The 25424-nt window shown below is 27.4% G+C and overlaps 1 protein-coding gene across 1 annotated transcript; it reads right to left on the reverse strand.

Annotated features, from left to right (window-relative positions):
- Positions 1–472: 472 nt before the first annotated feature.
- On the reverse strand, positions 473–25104 carry LOC114120509 (uncharacterized). Its single transcript, XM_027982429.2, has 5 exons — positions 24674–25104; positions 18304–18601; positions 14755–14892; positions 9586–10087; positions 473–1149 (listed from the first exon to the last, which is right to left on the reverse strand). Exons 2-5 carry the CDS (start codon positions 18584–18586, stop codon positions 918–920), a joined length of 1155 nt encoding a protein of 384 aa, XP_027838230.1. The 5' UTR covers positions 18587–18601; positions 24674–25104; the 3' UTR covers positions 473–917.
- Between the last annotated feature and the right edge of the window lie 320 nt (positions 25105–25424).

Raw genomic sequence — 25424 nt, forward strand, 5'->3', positions numbered from 1 at the left:
CATCAAAATATTTTATAGAATACAATAACACATGGTAAAACATTGCCATTTTTGGATTTTATATTGGAATATAGAAGGGAGACGTAATAGCCCATCGTGAAACCGTCGAGCAGAAAAACCACTACAATTCATTCAAGTAATTATTGGTGTGAGAGTAATGGAACATTGGGTTCACTACGCTAGATTATCGTTGAAATGTAGAAAAATTCGTTTTATGAGATAAATTCGCATCGGAAACGGCGGGTGAAGAATTGTCGTTTTGGGGTTTTCTCTCCATTTGTCACCTCAACCTAATCAGTCGTACGCCACTTTCTTGTGGCCGGAAAGTCTCTTTTGGTCGTCGAGTATTTTTTTCTATCGTAAGAAAAAAAATGATTAGGTATCATAAATCCTTTGGCATAATTTGTTCTTACTGTGTAAAAATATATAACATGCGAGTAGGGACAAAATGGATTCAAAATAAAACGTGTCATAATTTACAATATTTTGTATTTATATAATTTATTAATTTATTACATAGAAATAAATAATAATAATATGTGGATATACAATATTATAGTAGGTATTTTAAACATACTTTCAGGTTTTAACACGATTTCACCAACTTTATGATTAAAGAAGGCATCGCACGATCAGTATATATATTTTATTATAATACCTAAGCGAGAACGCGCTAAATAGTTTTAATATTAATGGATATAAAATAAATTAAATTAAAAATAAAAGTAGAAATAATAAATTATGTTGTTTTGTTTGTACAAACAAAACGATTTGAGAGTCAACTCACGAGGTCACAATAAGTTTTGTGATGGTTTTTTTTTTTATATAATATATGTATATAAATGTATCACGACTGTATTGATAATATATGATATTGTTATGTACAAAAATTTGACGTGAAATTCAATTAGTCGTTATCAAAACCCGGCAAAGTCCACTAATGCCCTCGTGCTTCTTTGCAATGATTTTTGAGTACTTCGACAGGGATATCGCACTTCCGAACAGACGGAATTCACGAGATTTTCATCTTCGACTGAACCTAGTCCCTCCTCGGTACCATAATTGTAAGCTTCGCGGTATTGCTTTAGTTTGTCTCTAATCGGTTCGTTGTTTTGGACAACACGAAGCGTCTGCAAAAACTTCAACACCCTGTGAAAAATAAAAATAAAATGAAAATATGCATTATAGTCTATAGACGATTCTCACACACAATAAATCATATTCAATAATAATAATTAAATTAGAATTTAGTTTTTTTTTTCTTCAAACTTGGCAATGTGAATTAACTAATTGTATTTCAACTTAATTTAACTGCAGAGTTTAAAATCTCGATTCTACACTACAATTGTATTAATTCCGCCCACAAAATGTTTTATTTTGTATAGTTATGTTGTTTATTTAAACAATATTTGGTAAATTGATAATTACAATTTATTTGAATAAAAATCAAATGGTAATTTATTTGATATTATGCACTATTTAAAGAGAGATGAAAATATTGTAAACTTACGTGGGGGAACTTTCGACCACAAATGTTCTTTAATAGTTATTTGAATAATAATATATGGTGGAAATAATTTACAATTTTTTTTTTTTTTTAATTTAGAATTAATTTTTAAGCCATAAGTGTAAACTACATAATTTTGTTAAACTTAATATTTACAACAACCCATAATGCAGACCGCAAAGATAACACGTACGATATATAGAGTTATACAGGTACTTTTACTATTGTTCCTCAATTGTGTCTTTGGATTAATTTCTTCGGTGCTTTGTTTAAAAAAATAATCGTCTTTTATTGTGCAAATTTCAACTGTTGAGTTTTATTTAACGTTTATTTTATGATATCTTGTTATTTAGTTTCTTATTTCACTCTTTATTATGTTATTGTGTTATATTATTTCTCATTGTTTCGTACTGAAATCGTTATCTTTTTGGCATTAAATTATTTTTAAGAAAAATACAAAAATGTTCGTATAGACACACTAGTATATTATATTTTGATAGTAGTTTTAAAAACATTAAATTATGAAAAGTCTCTAAAATTATTTGAACTTTTCACGCAAATGTTTCGAATTCTCGGTTTTTTCTTCTTTTCTTCTTATGGCAACGTTCAAACAAAAAACTTTATTTGATGAATTTAAAAAGTAACAGCTGTATGAATACACAGAAAAACTATTTTTTTTCAACAATCCATATTATATATATATATATAGAATCTTCATAAAACTTACAAAAATTGTTATTATTTGAATTATTTTTATAACTTTTGAGTGATTACTATGTAATCAAATTTAATATCCATTAAGAATATTTATTTTTATTTTATTTCCAAACTATAATAATATTTTTCTATAATTTCGTTACATCTTCAGTCAAGATAAACATATTTGAATCAGTATTTTGCATTGTAAATAGATACATTATAGTATTTTAATTTTGACGTCTTCTTTATTTCTATCACATTTATTCATTTCAGATTTTTGCATATAAAACTTTCTAATGATATTTTCATGCAATTAAGTAAACATATCAATATTTTCTAAATCTTTTGACATAAGGTAATATTTTATTACCTATATATTTAACCCAACTTTTATCTGTTAACATCGATATATTTTTCTTTCACTCATAGTTCATCAGTTATGTACACTTCTTTTAAACCGATTTTATTTATCATTGAACTGTCAGGAATATTGGGACATAAATCATTATTTCATAAATTTGTTGAAATTTTAACAATTACATATTATGAAGAATTTAATTTTAATTGTTATCATGTACTTAACCAAATATGTTTCAATAAATGCTTTAAAAAACGATTCATTTATTATAAAACTAAACTATTGAAAATCGAAAAAAATTTATAATATTTGTTATAATATTGTATACTATAAATATTTTACCGAAAAAAAAATAACCAATAATTAGATATAAAAATATTCAAAATCTAATTAAAAATAATTTTTTTACCGTGTAAGATGTCATAAAAACGACACGGAAGTTATAATTTAATCAAAACGCTTAAATAATAAAAGTAATTGTATCAATAAATTTTAGTTACGAAAATAAAATTATATAATGTTATACATATAAGTAAATGCATAAGTTATATATAATAGTTTATACTTCTTTTTATGCAAAGAAAGCATTTGGAATATTTATATCAAAATAACAAATATACATATGAATGCCATTGAACCATTGAAATCGTCTATGGTTATATTTGTTTAATAAGACAAATATTAGAAATGTCTATTAAAAAACACAAATACACAATAAAAGAAAAAATGGTTGTCTAAATTTTTATGCTTTTAAATTGTAATCACATGTATTACTTTATTATAAATCTCAACCTCTCAGCGTGTCTATATTCAATAATTTTCACTCTCATTTTTCCCGCTACTTTGATTATTATATTTCATAATTGATCAATCTATCAATATACCTGCCATATTTTTTTTCTCGTCTTTACCAATATGTTTTCGTTATATTTAGCTAGAAGTTGAATTTTAATTTTATTAATTGTTTATTTCGAATTATTTTCTACTTACAGTCCAGAAACTAAATACAGTATAACAAAATTATTCTATGCGTAATGAAATCATTATGTATATTATAACTATATCTCATTTCTATGAAACCGAATTAATAGAGTTATACCTTGATATATTTGCTTCAACATCTAGGGTTATGTTATTAACGTAATAATAATATGATCATCAAGTTTACATTTGTTTTTTTTTTATATTTATTTTATTCATAATTTTTATTCCTTTTAATTTCTTTATGTTTGTATAAATTGATAGGTTTTTATATTATAATATATTTAAATTTTTATTCGTGTACAAAACTTTATTTAAATAATTATAGCTAGTATTTATCAACATTCAATTATATGTACCTGAATTAATTATGAAAGCAAAATAGATGAGAAAATAATATTACTGTTGATAATATTATCAAAGAAACAAAATAACGATTACGTTTTTTAACTATAAATATTCAACTTGTTAGGTTTTTTTTAACAGTTAGTGGGTGTATGTTTTCATTCTTTTCTGTTAATTAATACTTTAATATGATGATGTCATAGGTAACTTTTTCTCAAAATTATTCATTTTTAACCAATTGACTCAATAATGCTAGTTTAAAATATATTGTAAAAAAATAATTCCGATTATAATATTGCTAAGTTTTAATGTAATATATGTGTGTGTAAATAAGTTATTATTGTGTATGTATTTCATGTTTACATACTTCATCAAAAAAATTGAAGGTCGAAAAAATTTTGAGTCACCAAAATATTGATAAAATATTAAAGATTCGTTAAAATCCAGACCGTGAAGCCAGACCAGACAACCTCATTTTGTTTCAACTATATTTAAAAGGTTCTGCTCGATTGCGTTTCCCTATTTAAGGTTTTCAGATTACTAGTAAATCCAATTAGCTGGAACTATTGTAGTAGCTGTATGGCAAGTACAGCTGTATTGGTTCAAGTATTCATCTTGTTACATACATTTCACGATGCAATAAATACATTCACATTATAGGCTTGTCGGTTAAATAATGTATTTCTCCAAACCATAATAGTATATTATATTAACTGATAATATATTATAATTTGAAGAGATAGATAAATGTACAGTATACTCATAAGACACTTGGCTAAATTAAACCCTACCAGTCAAAGCCTAAGGGGATAATACAAATCGAATTATTGAACAATATGAGTCATTGAAATTATTATAATTTTTTTCTGTATAGGAATACTTATATTCCATATATTGCAATATATATTAAGTATATAGTAAACATGGTTTTTCAAAATTATTAAAGAGTAAAGACTCATTTTTGTTTACAGCAAGTTTTTGTTTTGTTTTTTATCATACAAAGAAATCAAATAGAATATACGAGTATAATAAACAATTTTTATTCGAAGTGCTTTAAATAAATTGATACGTATTAGAATTTAGAAACTCAATACAATTTCAGTCTATTAATATTCAATTAAATATAGCACTTTAAGATAGATTCAACTTAAATCTCCAATATAGACTTTATAGACTTACAATTTTACAATATATTTAGCTAAATAATAAAATAAATTTTAGTCACCGCTAACACGTACATTTCAACGTTTATTTTTAGGTACTTTTTAAGTTGTAAAAAGAAAAACGTTACTCTTTTGTAGACTTTCACCAATGTCCTTAATCATAGAAACACATAAGAATAACTCTTCACTTGTCATGCAGATTTACTAGATTAGCCATTATTCTTTACGTTGAATTCTTTGTTTGAATCATTTTGTATACATCTATACTTAAATATATCTACTATTCATTTGAATATTGTCAACACAGCATGCGTAAAAATAATGAAATAATAACTTTTCTCTTTCAATCAAGTACACAATATATTATATTATGTCTTTAAAATTCACTTTTAAAATTATGAAAATGTTGCGTCTTTCTCTTTTATAACTCTACGATGATTAAATTATCTTCACCCTAAGGCTCATTAAAATTTTCCAGTATATTTAATAAAATATGTTAAGTGACTTTATTATCGCATTTAATCTTTCTTTATGATTCAATTAATAACTGTGTTATAATAACAAAGAATTATTCATAAAATGTACGAATGAAAATCATCTATATCACTCAATAATTATCAATTGTATATTTTGTTTTACATTATAATCATGCATAATATGTAATTAAAACAATACCTAAATATTCTTTTTATGGAAGTACCCTCTACACATAATATATTAATGCCAAACACGTTAATTTTTAATATATAATATTTTAAAATTTGAATACTACAACCTAACCATATACAGTATATATCATTATATATAACATTTATATTAAATATTAAAATATTAAAATATTAGTAAAATTATATTAGCAAATGAAATACTAAAAAAATAATTATTTAAAAACAAAAATATAAATCCATAAAACCATAAAACCACTAGCAATTCAATTTCTATTTAAATTTATTCTTATCAATACATTTTTACGTAACTCTTTATATATTTTTATCAAATACCTCGAATCAAAAACCTAAAACAGATCAGCAGAATACACATTAAAATCTCATCTTGATCCATTGTCTTATTATTTTAAATCACCTATAAAATATCTAATTTTATTCATTGATTATTTATTTAAGCTAAAGATTTAAATTTGAATAACTTTGACATTATCTATTGATTTTTCTCAACAATCAGGAACTCATTTCAAGTATCAAATTAATTCTAAATATTATTTTTTTCGATCTAAGCGCGTTAGTCCATATTCTGAAAAATCGTTTGTGTTTATTGATCGTACATGTTAAGCGTTTAGCATTTTTGACTACTTGCACTTTTCTTAATGTTGCCATTCAAAATAAATGTAGTGTTTGAGCGTCATAATTTTAAAGAAATTTACACTTTTTATTAAAAAAAAAAAAAAAAATGTCACTAAACAATCGAATCTGAACCATCCACGTTTTACGTTGACGATAAGTGAAAACTTATTTAACAACAAAACGTGCTGTGTGGAACTCATCGGGTGGTTCTTCCTTCGATTATAAAAGTCGATTTGTTATCAACGGTCGAAATTAATTATCAGATTGGTATTTCCTGTGCATTCGACGTCGTCACTATAATTTAGAATTAGAAATGGTTTGGCAGTTAATACAGATATGTACAGGAATAAATAGATGTCTATATAATGTGCTAATAGTGAATGATATTGTTTAAAAAAGAAAAAATGTAGTAAAATAAAACTTACGTATCGACGTAACAATATAATAATATATCGTTATTCTTAATATATAGTAAAATAAAGAAAAGTAATACGTCATTAATTATACACGGCTATAAATCATAAAAATCAAACGAAAATTGGTTCGTAATACTTAATTTAATGATAAAATTTAACAATTTTAGTTAGTCTCGAGAGAAAGTTAACTGTCTAGAATTATTTGTACATGCTTTAATATTTCCCCCAGATTTTTATATACGCCATACGTTTAAAAATTAAAAATTATAAAAAATTTAGTCTGAAATAATACGTATATCGTATTATTATTACAAATACCTGAATTTTGTTTTTTTTATTCACATTTTAAATCATTACCAATAAAATTAAAAAACAAAAGTATTAAAACAATTTTTTATTTACAGATCGTTTCTACCACGTCATAAATTTATTGTACCACGCTTATAGTGTGTAACACATAAAATAATATTAAATACATTTTTGATTTATATTATAAATTGTTAATTATTTTTTCTAATTAAAAATAAGAACATGGTATATTATGTGCATGTATGTTAAATATTCAGAAAATTGAATATTCATAAATTCGCATTTCATTCAACTCGGCTTCTCTAGCAACGATGTACACTCGAAACAAAGTTTACTCGAACCGATTTATTTACGGAGAATTTAAATTTAAAATACTGATCACTCGATAAATCTTTCACCGGATTGACCTTGACCCTATTGTAGATAAAATGCAGTATTTGTTGTGCGCGTCAGATATATTTTTTCATACAAAACTATATTTACAGATAAATACTAATTTTGTTTCTCGATTCCATAATTTATTGGTCACTTCAAATGTACCTAGGTTTGTTACAGCGAGTTACCATTTTTGTACGTTCTTAATATTACTATTAAAATAAATTAACGAATAACCAGTTAGATGGTAAATTATTTTTATGCGGTTCCAAAAAATGGAGATATAACAGTGGTGTAGCTAAATTGCATATCTAAATCGCCGTGTGCCGTTTATTTGTATATTAATAAAATAAAAATAGTTGTTATTTCCAATAATATGGTTCAATGGTGAGAGCTAACATGGTAGAGAATTATGAGTTAATTGTAACAAATGAAATGTAATTTTGGTTAACGAATCATCTTTAGTCATTGCACCACAGCCATTTTAAGTATAACTGCATTAATAGTAATAATTATGAAGACAATAAATTCAATCCTATAACAGTATTGGATTATAGAAACTATTCGTTAATTTAAAAACAAATTAAATTATTGAAAAATTCAAAAAGTTAGTAACAATAGATAGTAATCGACATATTAAATTTATTTATTGAAATAGTTTACGTAAACGCTTTAACTATTCTAAACGATCACTTTTCGAATTTATTTCAAATACTGAACTACTTAATACTATTACCTATTGTTATATATAAACATACTATAAACACATGATCGATTTGAATAATATATGTTTGTACGTATACGTTTTTACACAGCTCAGTGACTTACAAACCTTTATTAACTTTAGTACGTTTTAGCCAAGAAGGAAACTTAGTATGTGCGACAATGACATATTTATACATAATATAATGAGCTGTATGAACATTTTGGTCGAGTTTTTCGTTAAAATTATATATTAAGTATCATCATAATAAAATTAATAATATTTTATTAAAAACTTTAATGAACTCTACATTCAAATCACTTTTTTTTATTTTTATTATTTAAAAAAATATCTGAAACATCAAAAAAGAAATGTAATAAATATTGAAACATTGTCTTTTATATTTTTAACTTGGTTTTGTTCGAATAAAAACAAATCTATTCTAATATTAGTTTACTAAAGTTTTTGCATTAAATAAAATTAAAAATTGTGTTGATAGAAATTACATTCCCAATACAATATTTTAGAAAGTACCTATAAAAGAAATATATATATCACAAGAGAAGTGGGTAATTTGTGTTGCATGTTTCGTATTCAAACGGAGTACGTTTTACAATTTAACAATTAAATATTATATTTTATCATGTACCGTGTACCGTATACACAAAAACCAACTAAACAACCTGTAATTAAGGTCAAAACATATTATACTTAAACAATATACTTCTATAGCCTATAGTATGAAGCATAATCTAATTAAGGTCTTGAAACATAAACCACAGACCACAGTCCATTGGTTTTAGTATTGTCGTGGGACATTTAAAATAATTACAAAGCCTGATAAGAATCCCGTAATAGTAAATACATATTTTAATCTTACCGTATTACACGTATTAAAATAGGTTTATTTAAAATATTAATAAAAATGTATATAAATGGATTTTGGGTTTTAGGGGGTTTTAACGAACGAAATATGGCCTTCCGGGATGTTTTTAGTTCCAAAAAAAAAAAAAATGTATATTTATTTTATTCTTCATTCATTTTTTTGTTATGGAATAATTATTAATGTTCGTTAAAAAATTTCACAGTTTGTTCTAAACAACAATGTTAACAATAAATGTATACATATTATGCATGGTATTTGTAAGACCAATATAAATTTATTAGTATAATAATTAATTGTAAAATTACTTCTTTAGAATTTAAAAAATTTTATTTTATTTTCTAAAACATTGTATTTTGCTATCAGTGTTTATAATGGTATTTGTTTTATTGTTTTTACGTGTATATAATTTGTATGGTATTATTATGGTGGGCTGATCGGGTCGATTGAGTCAAAACTGAGAAATCGGATTCCAGACAATAACTTTTAATTAAATATAACGTGTGAATATGTATAGTATAACCATTAATGATTGCTGAACTTACCAGGACACTTGTTGTTTGTACTCGGATTTTGCGTCTCTGACGCCCAACTGACAAGCCAGCCGTTCCATGCATCTCTCCGACTCGAGCAAGTTGCTGAGCACACTCTCCAAGTTGTTTTCCAGCGCCCTAGTGGCTGCAGGCGTCGCGGATGTGTCGTTGGCGGGCTTTGTGGAATCCGCGGCCGGCATCATCATTACCATTTGTGGTTGTTTTGATGACGTGTCGTAGCCGATAAACTCCTTCCATCGTTTCCACAACGGCTGCAACAGGAGGGCTGCGGGAACGAGCACGGGAAGCGACAGGACGACCACGGCCAGCGGCACTACAAACAGCTTGAGCATGAGCGCCTTAACTGCCAAAAATATGGGTATCTTGGCCAGAAATAGCGTGGCTATGGCTGCCACCACGGACTTGACCAAGCCGAACTTGGCCGTGCTGCCAGTCTTCAACAGGTCGGTAAGTATGTTGTTAGTGAACGGCGACGGACAAGACACCGACGTGGCTGAAATGGTTATAAAAGAAACGGTCATTGTAGTTATTATTTCCACTTATATATAGGTACCTACTATATAATAACCTATGTACACAATTTTTCAGATATTTTATTCAGATACATTATGTGCTGAGATATTATATTGCAGCTCGACGGATTATGGTTAAATAATATAATGAGAATTACCATAATCCATTATTGGATGGAATTATTTTAAACTAATAATATTTTAATGATTTAAATTTGCATATAATTAATAAGGGAATGTAAGATATTTACATAGACATTAATTTTAAAAAAGCTGTATCAGAACACTATAATAGGATAGTTTAACCAGTATTACAGACTGTTATAATTAATAATATGTCTATAAAACTAAGATTATCAACAATCTAATAAGTTAAAATTAAGTGAACTTTTGGGCTTAATAAATAACTTAATTCAAAAAATACAAAGTCATTTTTAAGTAATCACAAAATAATAGTTTTATATAATAATTAAACTTTTACTAATTTATTCTCACACACATTTGTATTCCATTAGTAATAAGATATTTTTTTTATATAGTTATTACTACTACACTGAGTAATTTGTTGTTTTTTTTTTTTAAATCAATTAACCATTGACTTAGTACTTTTTTAAGTACCTACCTAGATGTTAACTATATCTTATAACTTACTATACTAACAAAGTTCTTTCGATGTCGATTGTTACAAAAGAAAACTAAGCTCTTAGCTCACTTATAAAGCATTTCAAATGACTACTAACTACTTCTATAAGCCATGTTATTGTTACTGTATACCTACGCATAAAAAAAATGTTTTGAATAGTGGATTTAATTAAAATGTATTTAAAAAAACGATTTTTGTATGTAAGTTAGTTTTTGTAGTGAATACCTGAAAACTAATTTTTGATGAGATCATGGTTTTAATTTTCAGACATATTTAAACATAAATAGGTTGTATATTTCAATGTATATCATAATATTCACAACAAAGCTTTTAGTAAGAGTTTAGTGGATTTTCAACGTTCATTATAATTATTATTAGCCGAGTGAATCTATAATAATTATTATTATGTCACCTATGTTAATACGATTCATATGATTTTACGATAAATATATATGTATAATATAACATTAATATGTAATTATTTTAATTTATGATGCGTCGATTTTGAGTTTCTAGTGGAACCGTAGGACGATGAAACCAAGTGTTGCTTAATTCGATTAAAAGTAATTTACAAAGTAGGATTATAGTTACTGTGCAGTTTCGGGACGCGAGCAAAGCAAATGGATGAAAATCTTGAATTGAACCGGTGAAATACCTACGTTAAATGGGATCCTGATAAACGCATCTATATTTTGTACTTTAATTATAGCGTAGACGATGAATTTAAATGAGTTCGAAACTTCCAAAGTCTGCGAGGTCGCGGAGGCAATATATTTATATATTATTATATTGCAGTGTGGCGTTGGATAACGTGACAATAGGTACCACCGAGGTGGTATCCGCAATACACACAACGCTTAAACAGTGAATTAACGTCTGTGAAAGAACCCAAACTTTTGGCGGCGGAATTAAACGCCAGCTGCGATTGTGCCCCTAAATTCGGGCAGTGACTTTACAAAACCTATTATTTGCAGTTCCGGCGCATAGTTGTATAATGTTATCGTATCTTATAGTATAAAATCGTTCACTGCAGTCATTGTCTTTGGTTTGAAAAAAAATATATGTATATATGTAATATGTATATATTTAAGATAAAAAAAAAAAAAAAAGAAAAAAAATGAAACCATTTAGCCAACGCACATCCTATCGTTATGCCTATCGTTTTAAGAAACTAATAATGTACACGTAATGTAGGCACCTTCATTAGCCTATGGGCATATTATTATTGTTATTTTTATCGTACGACGTACAACTGACGTTTAATATAATAATAATATGAACGTGCAATAAATGCTCACAATAAAATATCATATTATTATTATAATGGATTATCGTATTGTCTTAAACGATACACATCAAGCGTCGACTGCCGCGGCGCGTCTGTCCGCGTTCCGGTTTCCTCGTCAGACAATGATGTTTAATCAATTTCTTCGTTATTGTATTGTAAACGTCTGAATAAAATTTCTCCCGCCTGTCCGTCCGACGTAGTCGTACAATATAATATTAAGATAACATATAAAATATCATAACTGGCGCGCACGTGCGTTATACCAATATTATTCGTTATATTCGTATTATCATTATTATTATTATTATCATCATCGTCATAAATTAGACGGTCGAATATTACAATATTATTATGAACGAACTATATATTATCGTACCGCGGGGCCGAGTGCGCGCGCGATGACGTGCCGAGCCCATATCCTCGCGACGGTTAATCAAATCGCCGACTATTGCTTTTGTTTTTCGTTTTCGTTTTTATCGCAAACGTATATTATATTATATATATATATATATATGACGTGAGTACGCGTTGGCATATAGGTAGATGTCTGTATATATATATACGTACATAATATAATAATGTTATATGTACATTGTTGTTTCAGTCCCGCGCGGCTACGTTATAATTGGACCGGCCAAACCGTACGCGTTACAGACATACAATGGGAGTTAATTAAATTGATACTGTACGGTCGTGGTGCCGATGATTTCTCTTTCCTATACGATGACGGCAATACACGCATAATAATAATAATAATAATAATAATAATAATAATATAATATACTACCCTCCGATCCGAAAAATCGACACAGACAGACGCGCGCGCGTAAATCATCGTGACCGACTGAATCGATCAGTCGACCGTGAACTCACGAAATATAATATAAATATATAGACGCGCTGCATTGTACACCCTTTGTGTGCGTCTATACTCCGATCCAAAAATATTATTTTTCACGCACCTTTAGCCCCGGAAATTCGTAACAAATTGAAGGTGACTACCTATATCGACGACTGTGTCGGCGTTCACCCGCCGCTCGCGTTTATTGAATAATAACCGTTTAACGCATGCAATATTGTATTTGTCATCCACACACCGACCCGAAAAGTCATATTTCTCTCTCGTAGTTTTATATTTTATTTTTCAGTTTCCTTACACGATAAAGGCGTTGTAATGATGCGATGAACGGCGCTCCACTGCGTTCTTTAACGGTATAGTATGGTAATGTGTCAGTAAAGTATAACTATACTAAATAGGCTATAGTGAATTGTGCGCGGTAATAAATAAAGTAAAAAAATGAGTTAATACAGCCAATCGATTTAAACTCTATAATATAGAGTAATATAATGTGTGCTATTATTATTAAACACTTCAATAAAATGAGTATGGTAAATATTAATATACAGTATATTTTGTGTGTTCATGACAGTGCGTAGGTACTAAATGTTTAATCATATTATTATACATTCAGGAAAATTTATGAAGATACCAAGTAATCGGAAAATCAAAATACGAGGCACAAACACTCGCCTTTGATAGTTAATTTCAAAGAGAACTGATAATGATAGTATCATGTTTCATATTTTGCTCGAATATTATTTCTTAGTTCAGTTAACATATTTTATACTTAAACATTATCATGAATGGTACATTATATATTATAAACATCACTGTTATAACAGTACATAAAAACGTGTGCATTTCAAAACTTTTGGAAGTTACGTATTCAAGTTATTTAACTAAAAAGCTATGATACTCTTATTATCTGCATCAATATGTTATTCTGTATAAATTCAATCACTTAACAAAATTAATTGATAAAAAAAATAACCAATTTTTACTTACGTTTTCGGGAGCTTATTTTAATTTAGATATATTTTAAGAACAAAACATAACGTACCGTATTAGTTATGTTAAAAATAAATAGGCAAAAGTCGTATTTATTGACATAAACTATGAATTTTTATAAGAAATCTTAGTATTTTTCAAAATAATTATCTAAAATTTTCATATTGTATCTAACAGATTTTTAATATATTATTCTACTAGTTTAAAACGTATTCAAGAATATTTATGTGGGTTTTTTTTAATTTGTATAGAATTTTATAATATAGCAAAAAAGGAAGTTATTTTCAGAGCCATTTAGTGTCATGATCATTATTATCATTATTTGTTAGTTACACCATTTTTAACAAAAGAAAAATGTGTCAAATACTCAAATGCTTTTGTTAAAAAAAAAAAAAATAATAATAATAACGTTATATATATATATGCATATATCGTACAGTATGTACTCACACATAATTTTTTTTTGACATCCCAAAGGACCATGATTTATGATCTTAACGGGTAATCCATTAAAGGCTTTAGCATCGTCATTATATAAATATTCTATAATTTGTGAGTATAATACTATGAGTAAATGATAGATTCAAAACACTAGTTAAAAAAATTAATAGTGTCTATAATACAATTATTAATTTAAATGAATTTCTTTTATACGCTTAATTTTAGATTTGTACTTGAACGAATTATAGAAATAAAAATTATCAATTATAAAGTACAGACTACAGGTTTTACTTAATGTAGTTATTAGTTAGATATTTTATGGTGTGTATTGAACGTTCACAAGACGCTTTTCAGTTTTCACAGATTATTTATATATTTCTGTAACTATCAATGAATTATTTTGATTTGATTAAATTAATTTACATACGTGGATAATAGGGTGTTGCGTAACTTGGTTTTCTTTTTTTCGTGTCATCTCCATATCCAGGATAGTATGACGGACTGTAACCAGGACTGGAATAAGAACTGGACGGATCAGCTGGTGCAGATGGTTCAAAAGCTACATCTGAAATTATTATTGTATTTTTACACAAATAGTCTCATACTTAAAATATATTTTTTAAATAAATAATAAAATACAGTCTAAATATGCCTATTTAATATTGCAGCTCAAAATATTATCAATAGATAATATTAAGTTTGTGATTTTCTAAATTAAATTATTATAGCATATGGGCAATATTGATATATACAAATTTTAATTTATATACCTTATTACACATTTTTCATTTTTGCGTAATGTTAAACAAATTATTTTTAAATCTATGTAAGAATCTCATAGCAATTATAAATTATTATTTATTTAAATAAGTGCATTTTTGAAAAAAAAAATGAGAAAATCAATTGAGTATCCGCTTTTCTGTACAATGTTTAAAAGAAGAGTGTATTTCAAAATTTAATATATCAATACAGTGGTTGTGTTAAATTAGAATTTAATAATAAATAGTTGCACAAAAAAAAAAAAGATTCTGAATGAAGACGGCATGTCAGCTTAAATTATTAAGTATATTTTATCATATCATTATAATATTGCTATCATAATGATTTATAGGCAATAGCTTAAAATTAATTTAAATATTTTGAATTGTGTATATTCCGTTTAGTAAAATATAAAATATAAGTCCCCACGAATATTTTCGAATTATTAAATTCAACGTTTTAAAATCGATATATTCATTCCTTTGCTCAGAATCTAAAATGAGGGGAAACCGGGCCAAGTTAGCTATTGTGATAAGTTGACACGTATCAAATTAAAGTTATTAAATATACCTATGTTGGTCATGCTACAACACCACTTATGAATCAATCATAATATGTTCATCCATTATCATAGGTTAAATCAAAATGTTGTGATATAAATCCTTCATAAATATTATCTATAAAATGTGTATGTTTAAACGACAAACTAATATGTTTTCAGGTGATTAAAAAAACTGCTTTCTTGTAAAATTGTACTTGTATAATAAATAACAAGTTACAAAAATAAAGACAAAAGTACTCGTATAGCTACATTATACAATGAATTTTGTGAAAATTAAAACCGAGTTTAATTTTTTTTTCATATAGTATAATATTGTTAAAAAAAAAATAATGATGCTATTTGGAAGTGATTGACACAAATAATATTTAGTCCGAAATAACATGAGCATTTCTTATAATTGTGACTATTTTTTATGAAATATTCTAAAATTTGTGTAATTTTACATTTATAGTATTTTTAAATAGGAAACGATAGTTTACCGAAACAGGTTATTTCTTTGAACTATCGTCAAAAAAATATTTTGTCAACATACTGCAAAGCCTATGAAAATAAACCTCACAATTTGAAACACATTATTTAAAATTGTTGTCCTAAAGTTAGTTTACCATTAAAACCATTATCGAGTACCATTTTGTATTTAACATATTTATGAAACGATATAAGTGCACTTGACAATATTTCCAAAACAGAATAATTATGAGTGTGAAAAAAAATACATGAAAAGTGCATTTATTAGCCCCGTTTTCTTCTGCTGATAATATTGACATACTTATTATTTTTTTTTTTTTGAAACGTATCGAAATTCTTAATAAAATTGTTTTAATAATAATATTAGCTTAGATTAACTAGTTCTCTAATTTTTAGAGTTAATGAATTTTTGTGAGCTGTAATATTTCAAATATTTAATACGTTGTAAATAACAGGGTGTTCCTTTAGGTCACATTATTCAGTCATTAGTTACACATATAAACAGTTGAATTGTATAGTTGCTTGTTTGTATTTTAAACAGTTATTGTTTATTTGAACTAAAAACTAGAATGAAAATTTTAAGCAGTATGAAAACAAATAATCACAACTTTCCCTCCGATGAATTGGTGTAGATCATAATATATACTAATTAATTTATATTTTTTGTTATCGATCTCAGTGAAAGTTTTTGAATTACGGCTAAAAAGATGTATTTACATAAACGTAGACAATACACGCACAATTCATTTGTGTTTATCTCGTTTGTTCTAGGTCGGTTTTGTTATTTTTTCCATGACGCATCCTATTTTGTTTTACAATACCACTCTAATTACTCCTCTGCAATTTTTCTGTATGCTTATACAGTCTCTCCCAAATATACAGAATTCTTTAAGAAGAAACAAAATACTTATAATAATAATAATAACAGTATAATATTTTCTTTCGTGATGACTGTCAACCGTCATTAAGGGAGACTTAATATTTCTAGGACACACACAATTGTGTTAATATATTCATATATTGTTATATTATATTCTGCTTTCATTTGACACATATTTTTCCTCTTAATGTGTTTTTACAGCTATGATTTTGACTTCATATCAAGATTATAAATAATATTATATATTCTATTGCCTGTAACCGTGGTGAGATATCGTAAATAGAATTAGTACATTTACGTTCTATCGTTTTAATTTATTCACACAATATCGTATTATATTTTCACGGAATTATTAAAGTTTAGTTATTCTATGCGTTTTTTATGTTATTGTCAACTGATAAAACCCCGATTTTTATTCTTCAAAAAATCACCAATATCTCTGAGTTTATCGTTTTTATCGTCTATGGGTAAATTTAAGTCTTATTTTATATTTAACATATTATAATAAATGATTATGTATATTTTTGTTCATTTTAAAAGACAATTTTATTGACAAATTCGATTCCTATTTTAGTTAAAATAATGTATCGCGACTCGCAAACGCCCATAAAAATTGAATTTCATACGTTTGAAAATCTGTTAGCAGAGATTTGTCGAATTTTTAAACGAAAATATTAGATAACAGGCCATTACATACACGTTATACCTATTATAAGTAAATTTTATAATTATTACTTTAGTGGAGTATTATACAATAGAAAATTATTCATCGCTTTAGTGTTATAGTTTCTATTTAATATATAAACTACCTATTATATTACGAGCACGAGAGTAACAGTAATCTCCGTAGTTTACTATTATTATACTCGATCATCAAAATAAAATCCCTTGTTCTGACAACTGACACGTAATTGCGTGTTCGCTGCAGTGGACAGGTTGCTAACGAAATGAACAATATAACTATATTTTATTCACGTTTCACTGCACTAAGACATTGCAATCATCGTGTTATGGGATATTATATTTAAGCTTGGAAATGTATGATTTAAAATGTTTAATATCAAGTACGTTTTTTTTCCTTTTGAAGTTTTGAATAGCATTCCGATATAATATTGTTGTATAAGTGTCAATAAATATTTTCTCTAATCTTTGATATTTACGAATCGACATATTAACTATCTATATCGTTTTAATTTTTTCAATACTATTTACTGACTTGGCAGTTTTTTCGACTCTTTATACCTAATATTATGTTTATCCTGTACACATAATTATTTATCGGTTTAAGGTTCAGCATTTTCGTATACCTGTTCCGTAACTGGAGCTTGGTGGTCCATAACTGGCCGGATAGTTATTGTAACCGTAAAATTCAGGACCGCCCGAATAATCTCTGCTCTGCACGGACGACGATTCGGGAGTTGGTTCGGATGTCCTGCGTTCGGCCATCGTCTCAGACGTTTGACGCTCGTCTTTCATCATCGGCATAAAGCCTGCAGTTCCAGCTTGTCCGGAGTTCGGATCGACTACGCTGAACTGTTGGCAGCTGGCGGCCGCCAATAACGCCGCAAACACTGTCGCCGCTTGCTTCATTATCGACAAAATGTCCTGAAAATGTAGACTTTAAGTCAATCGTGTTACACTATTATTATTAAATATACTATAATTAGGATTTATCCAATGCATTAGGTATTAGATTATGCTACATTATAGTAAGAAAATACGATATAAAATCTATATACAAACATAATATTAATGATGTAAACTTTAAAACTTCAAATACAATATTCAAAATGATTTCTAACACGTTGATTTCTTTTCGCTCAATTAAAAGTAATGTACAATTTGTGGATTATAATTGTTATTTGAATTATTATCACTTTATCCCAAAAATAAAACTTTTCTGAATTAATATTATTTGCCAGGTAGGTACATTCAACGGTCGTATAATCTGATTGCATAATACAATATATACTTAAATTAATAAATACATAATTGTATATTATTATATCATATTATTTTTGTATATAGTTTGAAAACAAATTCTGACTTAATTGTATTCGTTTGATCGCTACCATTTTCGATGGTACTCAATAGTCATTATACGTATATATATTATATTCTTGTTCGTTTTATATAATTCAATAACACTCGTTGTTTTATTTAACAATCGAACATTAATTTGAATTGAGTTCAATCGGTTTATGGTTAACAATGAATATATTATTTATAATATTAATACGATTATTGCTATTATTGAAGAACATTGACGTATATCCATTTTAATTGTCCCGAGTAACCGCGTGAGCGATTTCACAAAATTACACTTAAAACTGTAATTATTGCTTACGGTTTGTTGCGTTCTTTGTTACGACGGTTATTTTGGCAAACGTTCGTGTTTCGGCAGACATGGGTTTGATACGTATACTATATTATAGTGTTATATTAAAAGCCTATTCGCTAACGAGCTTGCGCTATAGAGCACTTCGGCCAGTGTGAACTTTTTAAATCGATTTACATCGTGTATCGACCCAATCAACACGTTTTACCTAACGTCTACTATAGCATAAAGGGAAAATATATTATTAAACGTACCTACCGAACATTTCACGACTGTATCGCCGAGGGAAATAAGCGCCGTACGTAATAAATTATCCGTATTTCCATAGAGAAGAAGCTTTATGTGGTACTTACGTAACAAGACACACATTTATAAAACAACTACAGATTTAAAACGTTGCTTATGGTTTTTAAGCGAAATCCCTACACGAAAAAAATGTGCACAACTCTTAATATTTTATACCTAATACAATCGTGTAGATAAACTAACATAAACACATCGGTGTTAAATTTCTAATAAAGTAAGAAGTACATCTATGGCTTAGACGCTAACAGATTTAAATCAAAAACACTAAATTGTTCATAGTTTCTATAGTTGTGGTATAACAAATTTGCAACTGATTTTCATGTAAACTATTATATTAGTCAGAAATAATTAGTTTTTAAATTTCTCAAAATAATTTGCTTTTTTATGTTTATCCTCAAATTCAAAAACACTAACATTAAGTGAAGGTAACATAGTTTTGAAGAACATAAAATGTTTTGATAGGTACTGAAGTTTTTTACAAAAGAATATTCTTGTTAATTAATTTACCAGACACCGGAACAAAGTGAAACAATGTATTTTAATGTTCTATACGGTGTACATAGGTATTTAACACCAACGTTATTATGTATATATACGAAAAATGTTTTAGACAGCAACGCTTATCCTAAATAATATTTAAAATATGTTTATAGATAGTTGTTAGTTTAATAACACGTTATATTATATTATTATTAAATCTCAATAAGATATTTGTAGCGTTATTTCAAAACAAATCAAAATTGCGAAAACTTCTGACAGTCTATAATTTATTATAACATCGATGTGGACTTACCAAAAATGACCTAATAAAAGAATTTTCAAATATTCGTGGACCTATTTTTCTCGTATGACCGTCTACATATTAACATATTATTATTATTTATGACTGACGTTTATTTCTGCTGTCGCAATGATGTGCTATCCTAAATCGACAATTTTTAAACGCACGCCGCGTCTTTAGAATGCAATTTGATAGATTATAATATTATTATGTACCCATAAACAAATCGAAACGACGGGACGCACAGAGAACACACGCGAGCGGGTTCCGATCAAATCGTCTGGCAATTTTTTTCTGTTGTTTTCACTAAACGGATAGTTCATAATGAATGAATAAGAAAATTTAAAAAACAACTTTGAAATCCGTCGTGCGTTATCGAAGCCCGCGTCTTGTCTCCATTGAGATACGCGATGAATAAAAGCTGATTTGTCATTGTTATTATTGATATTTCTTCGCGACGAAAATCTCTCCGCGGTAGTGCGGTGCATAATATAACATTAAAATATTAGGACTCTCGAACGGATAGAACAATAACGTGTCAACAGTGGTGAAGATAATATATTTTATTGTCGGTATTGTCCCGAGACACCGCCACCGCAGTGCTCCGGTACTCGACAGTAGACGTCCACACTCTTAGACTATATATTATTATTATTATTACAAGTACTATCGGTATTAGAGTTAATGTAGTAGCAGTAGTAATAATAGTGTTAGTACTGACTTACTGCTAAACCACAAATACACAAATGCACGAACACTCACTGATATGATGCGAATAATAGTTATTATTTGCTGAAAATTAGCGAATAGCGACCGTTGATTGTTAAGTACAAAATAACGGCCATTCGAACATAGATAGAACTTTGGATAACGTGCAGTTGGTTAAATCTCGTTTACTAGAAACGAGTTGCTTGAAATCGGTGACGGTACTCGAAATCGGTTTAACAATGTTATCGGGTTTTTCGTTGAAAATCACGAACAGATTGCCATTTAAGATTCCTATCTTAAAGCATGTTATTTTAAATTATAATGAACAATATTGCTGTTCTACACCGACGACTGACGAAGTACAATCGACACAATATTATACAGTATAATATGGTAATACATAAATTAATGTACTATTACGCGTACTCTTACGTTAAAATTATTTATCGTAACTATCGACTTTGATTGTATATAAAACTTATGAGTTAATATTATTACAGAAAATTTGAATATTTCCGTAAGAAATATAATAATAGTATGTAGATGGTCGAATGCATATTATGGTAGTATTGTCATAGACGCATTAAGATAAAAACATTTTGGGGCGCTTTAATTGTAAAGAGCTCGCAGACCCGCATGGGTTTTTCTACAGTGCCTTTCACATTCTTTTTTAACAACATAATATTGTTTAATCTATGTATTTTATGCATTAATTATATTTCAACAAAAAAAATATTAGTAATACAGCTTAACAAAATACAATCTTTACAACTATCTTTAACATACATTTCTCATATGCAAATCATACTATTTTGTTGTTTTTTTTTTTTTTTTTTGATATTTTAAATGATTTATAATACCCATTTATATAATATATATAGCTGCAAAACATATTATGCCACATGCGTATTGCCCTAGAAAAGAATATATAAATTATTGGTAATATTTAATTCAAAATGAATAAAATATAAAAAAATAAAGGCTTTGATTTTTTGGGGGTGCACGAATTCTTCCGACAACCGTGTTTGCAGCGCCAATAAATATTATCATTGTACCTACTCGTATATTTAGTATTTTACGTGTAAATATAGCATTTCTAAAAATAAATATTTGCATCTTGAATATTTGGAATATTAAAAAGTAATTAAAACAATAAAAAATGTTTTATGAAAACGAGTATTGAAAATAGAAATTATAAAAATATATAAAATGCTTTTTAATTAATAAATATTGATATATTAGTAATTTGTTATATATATATATTATCTGAACTTTGCCAGTTTTTTGAAATTTTGTGAAAGCGAAAAAAATGTTGTTTATTCGAAGTATTCCATCAGTTTTAGGCGTATTTATACGACAGAATCGTGTTTAAATGGAAAATAAAGTAAATAGAATAAATTTATAAATGTCAAGATGAATAAAACGCTCTTTACGGCTTAACTTATAAACTACGAAAGGAGGAATAGATTATTGATCGTTATTTTTCTTGAACAAATTATATTGTAATTTATAACCACCCTTCAAATAATAAATAATTATTTTAATTACAATTTGTTTTTTATTATTTGTAATTAATACTATTCGCTATTATATTGACCATTTAGAAAATAAAGAAATCGTTTTTTCTTTCACAATTATATCATAATGCTAATAAGATTTATGTTTTTATCTTGGTGGAAACTATTTATAAAATAATCAAGAACAATTTTTGTTTGATAATTTATAACTGAAAATAATTTGTTATTCAGCAAAGTATAATGAGATTTTCTTACGTAATCCAAATTTTCTTATTTTTATGAAATAATAAAATGTTGTGCTATTCAAAGTATATTTTTTATATTTGCTATAATATAGACAGAAAACTTAACCATAAATCAAATTCTCTTCACTATTATATTATAACTGTACATTTAGACAGAGGTCACCCAAGTTATTTTTTCCTCATTTTTCATTATTCAATAGATATTTATATATTTTATTTTGAAAGATAATACAATTTCTTTCAAAAAAAAAATAAATATATATTATATATTAATAACAATAATAATATTTCTTACAAAACGTTTTATTATGATTACATATTATAACTTTGAAATCTTTTCCAACAAACAATCTATAATATTCACTTTTTTTTTATATTTTAACATTTTTTTATATAAAACATAATAAAAATAATAAAATTCGATATAGAAACCATTCACAATTGAAAGTATTATTTTTTTTAATCAGGTTATAATCTTAATTTTAAATCTATATTGTAGAATTATTCTTCTAAGATTGAAATGTATATTATATTTTTTTGAATAATACAATTTGTATAGTATTTAATATTTAAAAATATACTCAATGAATATTTTATATATAGTTGCCTGTCAAAAAAAAAAAAAAAAAAACCGTAATATTAATCATAATCAACACGGTTATTTTTTGTGAGGAATTTTCTCAAGTTTTGGTTCTTGAAATTTCAAGTATACTGAAAGACCTTATTTTCAAATAATTGCAGGATTTATGCCATTTAAGGAATATTCTATCGATACAAACTTTTTATGTCGATGTTGATTTGTTTGTTTGTAAATAAAGAGTCTAATAAACAGATTTTAAATAATTTAACTTTATATTCTACGGATTGTCCATGATAATAGTAATATGTTCTAAAGGCTATAATGATTCGAAAATTAATGAAATATTAAAACTAATGTAGTACTATCTTAAACAATTACTGTTTATAAAAAATATAACATAGGAATATATTTTATGTAAGGCCATTGCTTAAGATTATTGTTACTATATAGTATTAAGTTTAATAACCAAGAAATAGTCTGAATTTTAAGTAAGATTCATTTATATTTAAAAAATACTATATGATTAAAAATATATAGGGAGATGTATAGTTATAGTTAGTTTAGTTAAAGTTTGTATATTATACTAAATATAAAAAAATATCTTAGTATTTAAAAGTGTAATTTTTACACTACATTTTCTAAAAATTCAGAAAATCACAATTCGAATAAACTAATAGTTAAAAGATAGAAGAAAAAATAGCAACACACGTTGAATCACTCTGTATATTATTTTGATCGTTAGTTTTCTATAAAGACAAACGAGTATGATATCAGTAAATATATGAAATTAAATTGTTATCTTAGCTAAAACGATAAACCCGTAACGGTAGTATGCGCATGATATTACAAACCATAAAACCATTAGTTCAGTAAACGAATAAAGTTATTCCAGTAAACATAAACAACGAACCTTTGTATATACTATACATATATAATATATAATAGGACCAAACGTGGAAAACGCAAACATTAATGTTCAATGAGACTTTTATTTACGTTAAACAGAGTTTACCGCGTAAAACCAATTGATTTTTACTACCTAGCTAACTAAATACCTACCCTACTGTGGTTGTACGACAAACTCGCGTATTACTACAAAACGTGATTTTTTTTTTTTTTAATTTAATTTACTTTCAACTGACTTAAAATATTATGTATTTAACCAAAAACATTAAACCGTACTATAATGTGTTCATAATTACCCGACTGCGAAGTGATCGAAAGTTGTCACTTATTTTTCGTCGCTCGATTGCAGTCCACTGGCCACGGCTACTGCACTCGATGTTAAAGTACGGCAGGTAGCGTAGGATACAATTTTCAAAAAACAAAAAAAATCCCGGTAAAATACTATACGGTCGCAATACGAAACCGCGACGAGGAGAACGTTGTCGAAGCGTTTATAATGTGATATTATTATTTCACAGGGTGGTGAACTACGACTCCGCTGCAGGTAGTGGTTCGAATCGTTGCGGATCCTGTTGCTGTACGACTCGGATGCCAACGACGGAAGGCCATTTACTGATACGACCCGACTCCGGATGATGGATGCGTGTGGCGTTGTAATGTGTGTGTGTGATGTCCGGACGGTAAAGCTCGCGGTAACACACTAACGGCTTCGAGTGCGGTCCGTCGCTGTTTTTATCGGCCGCCTCGCCCCGCGGTTTTCGGAAACAAAACAAAACGAAATAATCAAGCAGCCGTCCTCCTTGTTAAAATTCCACACGCCTTTGCCCCCGCGCCGTTGCCCCACGCCCGACGATTATGCGAGTGTGTATGCGTTATAGTGTGTATAAGTAGCGGCGACAATAATATAATAATAAAAACACATTGCCACAGACGCACTTTCTACCACGGGGGGAGAGCGACTATACATACGTTTTATCGTATACGTATATAATACGATATTATGTACCTGCATGTCCCGGCAATCAATGGACACACACACACAGGCAC

Source organism: Aphis gossypii, chromosome 2 (assembly GCF_020184175.1).
Source record: "Aphis gossypii isolate Hap1 chromosome 2, ASM2018417v2, whole genome shotgun sequence".
NCBI lineage: Eukaryota > Metazoa > Arthropoda > Insecta > Hemiptera > Aphididae > Aphis > Aphis gossypii.

Bases quoted from the DNA above. Each gene is read 5' to 3' on its own strand.
- LOC114120509 (XM_027982429.2), bottom strand. From the start codon at position 18,586: ATGAAGCAAGCGGCGACAGTGTTTGCGGCGTTATTGGCGGCCGCCAGC. The intron at 10,088-14,754 runs GTATGTAAATTA...TAACCATTTCAG, and splicing joins CGCAACACCCTATTATCCAC to CCACGTCGGTGTCTTGTCCG. The intron at 1,150-9,585 runs GTAAGTTCAGCA...TATTTTTCACAG, and splicing joins TACAAACAACAAGTGTCCTG to GGTGTTGAAGTTTTTGCAGA.